The 13,983-nt window shown below is 44.0% G+C and overlaps 1 protein-coding gene across 2 annotated transcripts; it reads left to right on the forward strand.

Annotated features, from left to right (window-relative positions):
- The first annotated feature begins 11,740 nt into the window (after nt 1–11,740).
- LOC141375749 (E3 ubiquitin-protein ligase RBBP6-like) lies at nt 11,741–13,983 on the forward strand. 2 transcript variants are annotated; one of them, XM_073910694.1, is made up of 6 exons: nt 11,741–12,536; nt 12,730–12,826; nt 12,930–13,005; nt 13,152–13,240; nt 13,480–13,619; nt 13,715–13,983. In XM_073910694.1, exons 1-5 carry the CDS (start codon nt 12,377–12,379, stop codon nt 13,577–13,579), a joined length of 522 nt encoding a protein of 173 aa, XP_073766795.1. In that variant the 5' UTR covers nt 11,741–12,376; the 3' UTR covers nt 13,580–13,619; nt 13,715–13,983. The 2 variants fall into 2 exon arrangements, with proteins under 2 accessions (XP_073766795.1, XP_073766796.1); XM_073910695.1 differs by lacking the exon at nt 13,715–13,983 and having other exon boundaries at nt 11,993–12,536; nt 13,480–13,675.

Here is a 13,983-nt window from a genome sequence, read left to right on the forward strand (position 1 = left end):
CCTGTTCCACTCTATTCACAAATGATATTGCCATTAAACTTCCATATCTCTGATCCTTTACGCTGTCGCACCAAGGACCCTTGAGTCATATTCAGAAATGGCTATCACATCCAATTTCAATCCCGCAATACACCCCACTATATCTGATCTAACACTGCTGAATGCTGAAACACTCGCCTTTTTCATTAAGCAAAGCAAAACAGATCAGATAAGCAAAGGGCATTTTATTTACATTTTTAACATATTTTCCCCCACTCAGCCATTCCAAACTCTCCTAGCTTTCTCCATTCAAGGAGAGCAAAAGAGTCTGACCCACATGCCCCACTTTTTACTGATGACGCTAACCGTCCAGTAACCCGTTTTTGGTTTCAAAAACATCTGAAAGAAGTCCTTCGCCTTTCGGGCTTTTCCCCCGAATTGTATTCCAGCCATTCATTTAGAATTGGCGCAGCCACCACAGCAGCTCACAAAGGTCTATCCCCACACCAAATCCAGACCCTAGGCCGCTGGTCCTCCGATGCCTTCAAAGCTTACATTCGCCTTAGCCGATCCCACCTCAAGACAGCCCAGCTAGCCCTAATCAGCTAAATTCCAAACTCCAACTAGGGGTACGAGCTCGACCCTAAGTAGGCTGGAGTACGTGTGTGTGCTTGCGTATGGGTGCGCATGGAATGTGTGTGATTGCTCGCGCAAAGACGGCGTGCGTTTGCACACATACACATGCATGTTGCACGCAGATATGCATGGGTACAGGTGTACGTCTAAGTATGCATATGTGCGTGCAAACAATGAGTATGTGAACATAGGGGCACTACATGTTGTGCAGGTTGCATGTATGCTCTTAACTTTCCTTTCAAACCTACTATGCTCCTTCCCTCACCATGCTCTGACCCCCGCAGGGGTTCAATCCGAATTCGACTCTCGCGAGTCACCCCTAGCCCATCCCCGGCCACCCCTTCACTACCACCCCCAGTAAGAGCCTGCACTACCCCCTCCCTCTTCCCGACTCTTACTGCCCCCCCCCCCCCATAGCTCTGACCCCCGCAGGGGTCGCGCTGAGCTTCGACTCTCGCAAGAGTCACCATTTGCGCCCCACCCAGGCCATTAGAAATGGTATGTATGCGCATGTTATACGCATACATCCGATGTATACCTGTTCCGATGCGTGTGCATGCACATGCCGAAACAGGAATAGACGCACGTGCATGCTCACGCACGCAGGTTATCCCCTCTCCTTTTCTTCCTTTGGCGTCGAGTTCCTCCGCCCTCTCTTTTCTTCCTTTCTCATAGGCCATCAATCCTCAGCTCTAACTCCCGCAGGAGTGACTAAAACGAGCTTCGACTCTCGCAAGAGTCCCGCCCCGGCCACCCCCTGCTGCAGTCTCCACCGCCCCCTCCCTTTCCCAGACTTCAGCAGGGGAAATGCCCACAGCAGCTCTGACCCCCGCAGGGGTCGCTCCGAGCTTCGACTCTCGCAAGAGTCAATCACCACCCACGCCCGGCCCTTACCATGTAATAACCATATATATTCATATATATTTATATATGCATATATACTTCTATATTCTCCTTTTCTTCTTTCTGGCGTTGAGATTCTCCGCCTGGCAATTATTTGCCCCTTCTTTCTTCCTTACAGCGTGAGTGCTTCCGCTACTTTTACCCTTCTCTGATCTTCCCCCTTATCTCCTTACCCTCCTATTTCCTCAATTCTTTTCCAGCGTTGAGTCCTCCGCTAACTGTCTTTCTTTCAGCGTCACTCTTTCGCTATGTTCTTCCTTACGCATAGGCCCTCAATCCTCAGCTCTAGCCCCCGCAGGGGCGACTAAAACGAGCTTCAACTCCCGCAGGAGTTCAGGCCCTGGCCACCTCCCACCCTCTCATGCAAGAGTCTCCACCGCCCAAATCTTCCCGACTCTTGCCTGAGCAAACTAACCCCAGCTCCCACCCCCGCAGGGGTGTATATATTTGAGCCTTGACTCCCGCGGAGTCTATCCAGCCCTGCCCCCACCCCGCCTAAGCTCTAGCAGCCTTCTTTGCTCTGCTCCCTTAGAAGCTTCTCTTCCTAAGCTATCAACGCTATATCCAGCAGCCGGATATGGCTTGTTACACCTGCTTTTTGGGGGGCTCTTCAATACGCGGCTGCTGTCCCGAGCTATTCAAAGGCATTTTTGGGGAGTTCCCGAGATCTACCTGAGCTCAAACTCCCCTCCCGCTTTGCAACGGGAGGGAGTCCTGGGCTCGAGGATCTCATGAGCTCAGGGCTCTCTCCCGGGACAGCATGCCAAACAAGCTTATAATTAATCATCAGCTAAGTGTGAACTCTTGAAGTGAAGTTTATGTATAAACAAATTTCGAGAGGATCACGTGCTTATGATTGCTAGCAGCTGACCCGCATTATCCAATTCACTACTATCCAATCAGATGACTCCTAAACTACTATAAATACCCTGGGGTTTATTCCATTGCTATCTTCGTTTTGAAGAGTCCCCCCTTCCTCCCCTACGCCTCCTTCTTAGACGGGTGACACGGTGGCCCAGTGCCTAGCACTGTCGCCTCACAGCAAGAATGTCTCTGGTTCCTGGCTCTACCAAAACTAGCAGACATTTCTGTGCGGAGTTTTGCACTTCTCCCCGTGCTCACGAGGGTTTCCCCCGGGTTCCCCGGTTTCCTCCCACCACCCAAAAACATGCAAGTAAGCCAATTGAACAAGCCAAATTGTCAACATAGACACGCTCCTAGTTAGTAATTAGTTTCAAGAGCATTCACTTGCTACAGCAGGGGAGTTCCCGAGATCTACCTGAGCTCAAACTCCCCTCCCGCTTTGCAACGGGAGGGAGTCCTGGGCTCGAGGATCTCATGAGCTCAGGGCTCTCTCCCGGGACAGCATGCCAAACAAGCTTATAATTAATCATCAGCTAAGTGTGAACTCTTGAAACTCCTTTTTGCATCTTAACATTTTATACACTATGCTTATAATGAAACAATAACTGGGGACTACCTGCAGTAAGAAAAAACATGTACAAAACTTTGGTACCTTTGATGTCACTGATGTACCTCCACGTAAGCATGTCTTTATCCTTCCCCAACCTCACATGATGAGCAGCATCTTTCAAAGGATTTAATCCTCTGCTTTGACTCTTACCACCATTCATTCACTGTTAAAATATTATATAAGGTTAAACTTCACAGTTTATAATATCAATACAATACCACATATGCAAAGCAGTATTAATATATGTGACGTAGTGTAAAATTCTCTAAAGACCAAAACAGAAAATAGTAATATAGTTATCAAATTTCATAATACAGTTATCACATTTCAAACCATTTAACAAAATATAAGTTAGTAGTGCACTATTTTGACAATTTGATCAAATAAAGTTATTTAACTTGGGTAAGTTAACCTCTTTTCATAATAAAAGTTCATTTATTCAAATGTACAGTTTAACTGAACACAAGTTTATCACAAAAAAACATTAGAAAAAATAAAACCACACATTTACATTACTAAATTCAAACATTTTGTTCAATCATGCTTAATAATTCAAGTTTAGTAAATTGTTTCTACGTCATATTTATGTTTAATATACCTTGTTACCATGTTATTTATACCATATTCGAATGGTCATTGCTTCTCACATAAAAGTATGTGTAGGAAAAAAATCACAATTACATAGTGCATCTATCATAACGTTACATCTCATGGAATCAGACGGCGAATTGTTTACCGCGGAGGAGTGAGCTCTGCCCGGTTCTGGGTGAAATCGATACCGGCGCTTCCGAGCCAGATACAGGCCGAGCGCGTGCTATTATTAGCAAATACACATTTTGAAGAACTACGTCTGATGCTGCCATTACAAACACCTATTTCTAACGTTTATTTGTTCTCATCTTCTGTTCCCAGTCACTAATTATTATTGTCTAAAACAGTACGCGCCGGATATAAATATATAAATAAACTTGCTATTTTGAATAACAAGTGGAATAATACAGTACATATAATAATAAATAATGTGCAAAGTATTAAAAACAAATGACTTATTTGTTTGATGTTTCACTGCTTGAAGCGCGACTGTCACGTCCACAGTCTTCATGAGGGACGTTTTCCCGCGATTGAATGTATGGCGCGAAATTGTGTAAGATTTGGCGCGAGTGTGTATAGAAATGCAGTACCAAGTTCCGCCTACAGAGGCGCTGTTCAAAGATCACACATACACATCATGGTTTACAAGACCATATTTGTAAAGGTCATAAAAAGCACACCAAGTGTAATAATAACCAAATAACAATGTAAACTTTTGAAACAAGCCTTATAATTATCATTTAGGTCATTGTAATGAATAATCATCATTTAAACCATTTTTAATATCCACTTAAATTTTTAGTTTATGAGACCACCAAAAATGGTCTCATAAACTAAATGGTCTCATAATGCTGGTGGGTAAACCTGAAAATTGGTTCCATAAACCACATATGCCAACACACACACACACACACACACACACACGAATGAATTCATAAACACAATATCATGAAGTTTTGCTTTAATTTAGGAAAAGAGAAACTCTTCTGGGCTAAAATCTGATGGGTTTTTTTCAGCGTTCTTACTTCAGTCTTTAATGTCAGGTGATCCTTCAAATGTCAGTGTAAAGTGTTGAGTACACTATTAGTGCTCAGTCGTGTTTTTCATAGTTACCAGTGCCGATGGAGTTTTTTAAAGCGTCATATTCTGCTGGAAACGTTTCATTTGAATGGTAATGTCCCATAAGCGGAGGTCTTGTGAGTAACTTCACAAGTCGGTCAAAGTCTACACCGGTGACAAGCTCATCTACTCCCAGAACCTGCTACTCTCTACCTACACGTTGTCAGCTGATGTTTCAAAACCTCAACACTCGCATACAGAACAGCCTCAGCGTCTGCACCTCTTATCGGCACTAGCTGCAAGTCTACACCCCCTCTGTCCAGAAGTGAGCACAGCCTCTTGGTACCATCCCAGCAAGCATTTTTTTGGGGTGTTTAAAGGTGCCAACTGACCATCAAAAGTAAAAATGACTCATTTTATCTCATCCCAACAGGGAAACCACCAACAATAAAGAATGAGTTACTATCTGGTGTCATGGCTTTGCAATTAAAACAAGTTTAGTTATAATGGAGGTCATTGGGGGCAAAAACAGCCACTTGAACAATATGAACAATACATAAGGGTTAAAAGTCTAATAGACGGCTTGGTTAAAACCAGGCTAAATCTAGGCTGTCAGTGAGTGTGCACCCCTAACCCCGCCTCTCACAGTGACCTCACTAGCTCCGCTGAGTGCTTTGTGTCTCAGATTGCATGCAAGTCTGCAGCCAGATACTGCTGGAAGCTAGTCATCAAATACACAGGAACGAATGACTACACGTGTCAATCTGTCTATTAAACTATCTAATCTGTCTAGTCAGTCTTTTATTATCTTTTATATGCAAAAATATTCATTCATAAAAACATATGTATATATGAACACTGGGTCAAATAGGGTCCGTGCATTTTAAATCTAATAACAAAAATAACCCAATGTTGGTTTTGTCCATATTTAAATGAACGTGTGTAAACGCACGCTTTGATCAAACCTTTTATTCCCCTTGATGATATTGTGCTTTTTTTTCCCCTCAATGCCCTCCAAAGTTTCAATGTTTGGCCGTGTCTGCCATATCTGTTTTGTTTAAAAAAAAAAAAGGAAAAAAAAGGAATGCATCGGTTCCTGCATGTAGAATTCAGAAATCTCATGGCATTGAAAGAAAACTGGCAGCAGTTGAGTGCCGAGGTCAAAGGTCAGATGAGCAGGCATCACACCTGATAAACACCTGGGGCAACTGTACAGTAAAAAAAAAAAAAAACAACAAGATTAAGAAATATTGCTTTAATTTGAGAGAGACAAAAAAAACTCTTCCGTGTTAAAATTTGATGTTCCTCCAGCGTTCTTACGTCAGTCTTTAATGTCAGGTGATCCTTCAAATGTCAGTGTAAATTGTTGAGTGTACCATTAGTGCTCAGTCGTGTTTTTCATAGTTACCAGTGCCGATGGAGTTTTTTTTTTTTAGAGCGTCATATTCTGCTGGAAAAGTTTCATTTTAATGGTAATATGCCATAAGCGGAGGTGTATGAGTAACTTCACAAGTTGACCATAGTCTAGACCGATGACATGCTCATCTACTCCCAGAACCTGGCAGAACGAAATGTTGCAGCTCGTCCGGTCTTCAATGATGAGCCCAAAAGAGGCCACTTCACAGAGCCGGCCCAAGGCTTAAGAGAACTGAGAGGCAGGACAAGATGGCGGGCTGGACTTGGTTAACTTTAGATTTTACACAAATCTCATTGTTTTGTTTTTCACCTAAAATAGTAATTAAAACATCCAAGATGTGTTTTGCCTCATCAAAATGTGGAATTTGATCAGCAAACTACTCATTCTAAGACAACTATGCCTTGGGCTAAATGACTTGGCTTCAAGTACGATGCCACACGATTCAGAAATGAAGGTACAGACTGCACAAACAGATAAACGACATGATGCATCTCATTTCACCACAACTAAAGGCAGCGACAAAAAAAAAAGTCAAGCTCTCACGATGATGACATTTCTCATGCAACCCTTTAGCAAGCCTACATAGTATTTATGCCTAAAAGTCACTGCATGGGTAAATAAGAAACAAGCAACACACACACACACACACACACACACACATATATATATATATATATATATATATATATATATATATATCCATGGGCCATGTCATGTTCGTGTCTTATAATAAGGATGCCAAGTTGGAACAAGTGTATTCTTTATTTCAGTTCTGTCTGCAGCCTCATGCTGTCTCATTCTAACTCTCTCTCATGTCACATGAACCCTTACAAACCTCTGATGCCATCTAGTGTTCACACACGTCATTACATACAATCACAACATCCCCCTTTTTCTCAGGCAAAACATTAACATGAACTTTTACATCTTTTGTCAGTGAATTTATCCATTTCTCCTTCAGTAAGACCCTATATTTTCATAACAATGAATATGCATTTTCTCAGTTTTAACATAAATTCAACCCAACATACCTTATGTTCAAAAGGTTTAACATGTAAACTATTTAAATGTCTTATCTTTCATTTACCCACTATAAATTCAGTCTATTAGGCTTTCTAACTTCTCTGGTGGACCTTCTCAACTCAGGAGTAGGTGTGTGTGTGTCAGTGTCACCACCAATAACAGGTGTGTGAATTGTCTCAGGTTCACCACAGGTCACACTTGGCTCTCCACCAGTTTCTTGTTGTGTTTTTAGCAAACTGCGACGATTACGCCTGAGGATTTGTCCATCATCAGTTTTCACTGTATAGGATCTTGGAGCTACTTCTTGCAGAACAGTTGCTTTTGTGCTCCATCCATCAGCATCCTCTACTCTGACTTGGTTGTTAGATGTCAAAGGTGAGAGATGTTTTGTGGTCCTGTCATAAAAGGACTTTTGCTTCATTTTCTGTTTTTGCCAGTTATGTTCAATCTTGGCAGGATTCTTTTGCTTCAGTTTGTCACTTGTATGACTTGGTAATGTTGTCCGAAGTTTTCTCTTCATCAACAGTTCAGCTGGTGAGAAACCGCACTGAAGAGGTGATGCTCTGTAGCTCAATAGAGCCAGGTACGGGTCCGAGTCACTGTCAGCTGCTTTCTTTAAGAGCTGCTTCAGAATGTGGACCCCTTTTTCCGCTTGACCATTTGACTGTGCATAATGCGGACTTGATGTTATATGCTTGAAGTCATACTGTGCTGCAAACTTCTGCCATTCTTGCAATTGAAGCATGGACCATTGTCACTCACCACAATTTGTGGAATGCCATGCCTGGCGAAGATTGACTTGGCATGTGTTATGACACAGGTTGATGTTAAGTTTGTCAATAGCGCCATCTCGGGGTAGTTTGAGTAGTAATCAATTACCACTAAATAGTCCTTACTTCTAAGATGAAACAAGTCCATTCCTACTTTATGCCATGGTGCAGTCGGAAACTCGGCTAACACCATTGGCTCTTTGCTTTGCTTGCTTCTGTGTTTCTGACATGTTTCACATTTACTTATGAGTGTTTCAATGTCTTTGTTAATTCCAGGCCAGAAAACTGTCTCTCTTGCTCTCCTTTTGCATTTTTCGATGCCGAGATGACCTTCATGTATCCTGTGTAACATGTCCATTCTCAAAGCCTGCGGAATGACAATCCTGCCCTTTTTTAAAAGCAGACCATCCACAGCACTGAGCTCTCCTCTGATGTGATAAAATTGTGGAGATGCACCAACTGGCCATCCCTCATCCATGTTTCTCATGACATGCTGCAACTCCACATCCTTTGCTGTAGCCTCCACAATCTGGCTCGACTTTGTGTCTGACACAGGCAGTGCAGCTGACACCATATTTACGTGACATTGTATGTCTTCATCAGTTGTACTCACACTGTTGCCTGCAGTTGCCCTGGATAGAGCATCCGCAAGGACTAGGTTTTTTCCTGGAGTATATATTAGTTCAAATCATACCTCTGCATCTTCATCATTAAACGCTGTATCCGTGGAGACATTTCGTTCAGATTCTTTTTGATGATGGAGACTAGTGGTCGGTGATCAGTCTCAGCCGTGAAAGATGGCAGTCCATACACATAGCTATGAAAGCGTTCCAAACCATACGCCAGCCCCAAACACTCTTTTTCAATCTGAGCGTATCGGCATTCAGTTTTGGTCATAGCCCTAGAAGCATACGCTACCGGTTTCCAGTGCTCTCCTTCAGCCTGGAGTAAAACAGCCCCGATGCCATCTTTGGAAGCATCTGTAGATAGTTTGATCCTCTTGGTGTGGTCATAAAATGACAATACAGGTGCTGTGGTGAGTGTGTTCTTAAGTTGCTGCCACTCATTCTCATGTTTAGCTGTCCATTTAAACTCACAGTCTCTGTGCAGAAGCTCACGTATACATGATGTCTTCGCTGTTAGATTGGGAATGAATTTGCCTATGAAATTGACCATCCCCATGATGCGAAGCACACCTGTCTTGTCAGTGGGCCTTGGCATGTTCTGTATTGCATGTATTTTATCCTGGTCGGGTTGAACACCACGAGCAGAAAGCTTGTCTCCTAGGAAAAGGATTTCCTCCACGCCAAACTCACACTTACTTTTGTTGAGTTTTAGTCCATACTTTTGTATGCGCTCCATCACTCTGCACAGTCTCTCGCTGTGTTCTTGAGCTGTGGATCCCCATATGATGATGTCATCAATATAGACTCGAACTCCTTCTAAACCCTCAATGATCTGTTCCATAGCTTTGTGGAATATTTCAGGTGCTGACTTTATTCCAAAAGGCAGTCTGAGAAAACAGTATCTGCCGAAGGGAGTATTAAAGGTACAGTACTTTGTGCTGTTTTCATCCAGTCGCAGCTGCCAGAATCCTTGTGAGGCATCCAGCTTTGTGAAGTACCTGGCACCTGACATTTCACTGGTGATTTCTTCACGTGTGGGTATTTGATAGTGTTCACGCTTTATGCTCTCATTTAAGTCTTTAGGATCCAAACATATTCTCAGCTCACCATTCTTTTTCTTTGTGATAACCATTGAATTGACCCAGTCTGTAGGCTCATTAACCTTTTTGATCACTCCCAACCTGATCATTCTGTCCAACTCCTTCTTTAGGCCATCCTTCAATGGTGCTGGAACTCTACGCGCTGCGTGCACAACTGGATGAGCATCTTCCTTCAACTGTATTTTATATGTGAAGGGCAAAACACCAAACCCTTTGAACAGATCAGCAAATTTCTGGATTATTGTGTCCACAGAGTTATTTGCTGGGCTTTTGGGTGGGCTTACACAAAACACCCTTTTTACCAGCCCCAATGCTTCACAGGCTCTGTCACCAAGAAGTGATTCACGTCCCTCATTCACAACGAAGAAGAACAGGTGGTGTACTTTTCCTTTTACTGTGGCACTCAACCTGCATGTACCCAAACATTTAATTGGCCGCCCGTTGTAATCTTTTAATCCAGATTCTTTCTTCTTTATGTGTGGCTTATTTTCCATTGCTTTTATGTCATTCATGTTTATGAGGTTCGCTTTTGCACCAGTGTCCAATCTCATGTTGACTATAGCTCCATTTATCAGTATTGGAGACATCCATTTATCTTCACTTTCATCTTTATTTTCTTTGTCTGTATTATTTTCTCGTTCATTTTCACAATTTACTAGTCCAACAAAGAATGTATCACTGAGATCAGGCTCCTCAACTAAGTTTACAGTTTTTCCTCTCAAGCTCTCTTTTCGTTTTGAGAAACACTGTTTAGCAAAATGATTCTTGCCTTGGCAGCAGGAGCATACCTTACCAAAAGCTGGACACTGTCTGGGCTTGTGCCGCGAGCCGCATCGCTTACAGCTGTACATCGTTTCCTCCGGCTGCTGTGCCTGCCGGGTCTGTGTGCGTCTTTTCTGCTGATATTTTACTGCTCCAACTACTGCCGCACCGTCACTCACTTGTGCTGAAGCTACTGCAGACATCTCACTGAACGTCTTCACATGTTTGTGTGACAACTCACTCGCCTGGCATATCTTAATAGCTCCCGCCAGCGTCAGCTCAGTCTCTCGTAGTAGCCTTTCCCTGACTTTATTATCCTCCACACCGAAAACAATCTGATCCCGGATCATGGAGTCCTTCAGCGTCGCGAAGTTGCAGGATTGCGCCTTTAACCGCAAATTTGTCAGGAAGCAATCAAAGGACTCATTTCCCCGCTGTGTGCGAGACCGAAACACATATCTCTCGTACGTCTCGTTCTTCTTCGGAGAACAGTGAGCGTCAAATTTGCTCAGCACCGCATCCAACTTGTCACCATCACCAGGGTTATCAAACACGAACGTGTTATATACTTCTATGGCCTGTGGCCCAGCAATTGTTAGCAGCAACGCTACCTTTCTAGCATCTGGCTTCGTCTCGAGTCCCATCGCTGCAACATACAGGTGGAACTGCTGTTTGAAGGTGTGCCAGTTATCGTCAACATTTCCCACTAGTTTCAAGCTTTCTGGCGGTTTCAGTTCCATGTTGACTTTCACAGTTTACTCCTGGTACCATGTCATGTTCGTGTCTTATAATAAGGATGCCAAGTTGGAACAAGTGTATTCTTTATTTCAGTTCTGTCTGCAGCCTCATGCTGTCTCATTCTAAAGCAGGTCGCACACCAGAAGCGACGCTCGGCGGCGCGCCGCGCAGCGCCACGTATTTTAGAATTCTAATTATAGGTTTCTATCAGGATACACACACCGGCGCCGCAAGTCGTCGGCTGTCGGCGGCGCCTGCCGACGGCTCAGGACGCAGTTCATTTTTCAGCCGCGCCACAGAGCGCCATCTGATTAGTTTCATGTTAAATATCATTCGAATGTGCGCGTCTGGTGTGCGATACTTTAATCTGTCATGTACGCGCCGTGTCGCGGCGCCGAGCGGCGCTTCTGGTGTGCGACCTGCTTAACTCTCTCTCATGTCACATGAACCCTTACAAACCTCTGATGCCATCTAGTGTTCACACACGTCATTACATACAATCACAACAGGCCACTGTAAAGTAATATGGTTCTGTCATAACGTTTTGAATGAAAATCTGCATTTGGATAAGACACCTTTAGTATAGTTTTGATTTTAAGGCATAATAAAGATCAAATGCAAGTACGAGTGGATTTACATTGAAAATTTCAAACGCATCAAGTAAACCATGTGCTAAGGAAATTTCAAACCATTTGGAACGCACAGAGACGAGCTTTTGTGCAAAAATGAACTTAAAGGTGCCTTTAAAAAAGTGTCAAAGTACTTTTGAAAACAAAAAAGCAAACCCCCAATAGGTGGCAGCAAGAGGCCGCTTTATTTGAGTAAAGCATTGAACGATTCATTCAGCCAAAGAAGCCAATAGGATGAACGGACAGTTGAATCAATCCCTGAATCATCGACTCACCCGAGTCTTCTTGGCGAAGGCCTGAATCGTTCGTGCAGGGAAACGTCGCTGTGTATTATTCAGAGATGGCCAACTGTTCTGCTGTTTATTTTATTATACTTATCGCAATGATTTTACTACTACTATCAATAAAATTAATATTAATAATGATAATATTGCCGGAAGTTGTACAGCGCATGCGTCACGTGTTCATCATCAGCATCCATGACAACCGTCCTGTGGGTGTTGTTTGAATCTCGCTGTGTCGATTGGCATCTGATCTCTGCGTCCTCCGTGACAATTTTTCCAGATTATCGATATTATTGATCGTTGGATACGTCGATTGATCGCCTGCTGTTCCCATCACTCAGGTTTGACCCTTTTTATTACGCTGTGCTTTGTGTTTGTGTTCAGTATGTCTTGTGTTCACTACAGGTTCCAGAGTCGACTCACCTACGACTCGCTCCAGTTTGAAGGCCTCAACATCAGCGCGGGGGAGCTGAAGCGGCAGATCATGAGGAGCAAGAGGCTGAAGTTCTGCCAGCTGAAGATCAGCAACGCCCAGACTGATGAAGGTGAGTTGAGGAAAAGACACTTCAACTGTTCTACGCTAACATTAGATGCGTTATATCAGACACTTCTGGAAGCTGTAAGGTGGTGCTGATGCTGACATGTAGGGATGTTTTGGCTGTTTTAAAAGGCTAATGGCTCTCAAAGTATACCGTGCTCCATAATTATGTGCTGATTCTGATTTTATTTTGCTGTCAGAATACACAGATGATGCTCTCATCCCTAAAAACACGTCGGTCATCATCAGACGGATCCCTGCGGCGGGACTGAAGTCCTCAAACAGAAGATTTGTTGGGTGAGTGCTGTGAAATGAGCACACGCGTCCTCTGTTAGATGTTATATGAAGACTCCTGGTCTGTCCCTGGTGTTTTAGTCACACAAGCTCCTTTGTTTTGCAGACATCAAGCTGGACGCTGGCGTGAACCTTCACCTAGAGCTGATCCTTCACTCCTCTCACTGGAGCAGTTGTTGAAGGTATTGAACAAATGCATAGCACAATAGCAAAACGCAATGTAAAGCACACAATATACGCACACGCACTCAGCTTCTTAGGGAGATTTGAGATTGTTTGAAGGGTTGAGGGTGAAAAAGATTCAAATGTGCAAATGCCTGTGAAACAGACTGAGAATCTGGCTGAGGCAAAGGCGTCAGAGGAGGACAAGCTGAAAGCGGTGATGTACCAGTCCAGCCTGTGCTACTACTCCAGCAGGTGAGCGTTCAGACACTGACAGGTTTGCTTTGTGAGAGATGTCTGAGCTGATTCTCATGGTTCTGATGTTCACTAGTGAGGCCATAAGGCTGCTTGGGATCCCGGGACACCACATTAGGCACTGCCCCACTAATGTGGTAACTGGGTTTTCCAAGCTCACGGTTGCTGTGAACTTGAGCTCTTGTCCTCATCAGTCAGATTGTTTGCTCAGAGTTTGACTGTCACTCCTCAATTCACAGGGCAGCCGCTCCGCGCCGCACAAGCGCATCCGGAAGAGCACAGGGATTCCCCGCAGCTTCCTGTTGGAGGTGGACGACCCAGACCGAAAGGGAGTCATGATAGACGGCAGCGGCAGATACGTCATTCCCATCATAGACGCGTGAGTAAACTGTACTTGGCATAGCCGCATGTTCTAGTGTTTGTCCAAATCTCACATGATGTCTGCTTGTGTGTGTTTGCGCTCGATCTGTTCAGTGAGGCCTATGCTGCTGAGAAGAGAAAGAGGCCGTCCTTCTCCTGCCAGACCGAGCCTTTGCCCTCCTCGTCCTCAGCAGGTGCGGCATCTTCGGTCCGGGACGCCGGAGGGAAACGGTCCCGCTCCCCATCTTCACCAGAGACGCGCGGCGACCAGAAGAGACCACGTCGCTGAGAGACCTTCATCCAAGAGACCTGGAGCCGACGTGTAAATATTGTACATAGTTTATTAATAAAAGATAATAAAGATTATAGCCGCATGAACTGTG

Source organism: Danio rerio, chromosome 8, assembly GCF_049306965.1.
Source record: "Danio rerio strain Tuebingen ecotype United States chromosome 8, GRCz12tu, whole genome shotgun sequence".
Lineage (NCBI taxonomy): Eukaryota > Metazoa > Chordata > Actinopteri > Cypriniformes > Danionidae > Danio > Danio rerio.

Bases quoted from the DNA above. Each gene is read 5' to 3' on its own strand.
- LOC141375749 (XM_073910694.1), top strand. From the start codon at position 12,377: ATGTCTTGTGTTCACTACAGGTTCCAGAGTCGACTCACCTACGACTCG. The intron at 13,006-13,151 runs GTATTGAACAAA...CCTGTGAAACAG, and splicing joins CACTGGAGCAGTTGTTGAAG to ACTGAGAATCTGGCTGAGGC. The intron at 13,241-13,479 runs GTGAGCGTTCAG...CTCAATTCACAG, and splicing joins CTGTGCTACTACTCCAGCAG to GGCAGCCGCTCCGCGCCGCA.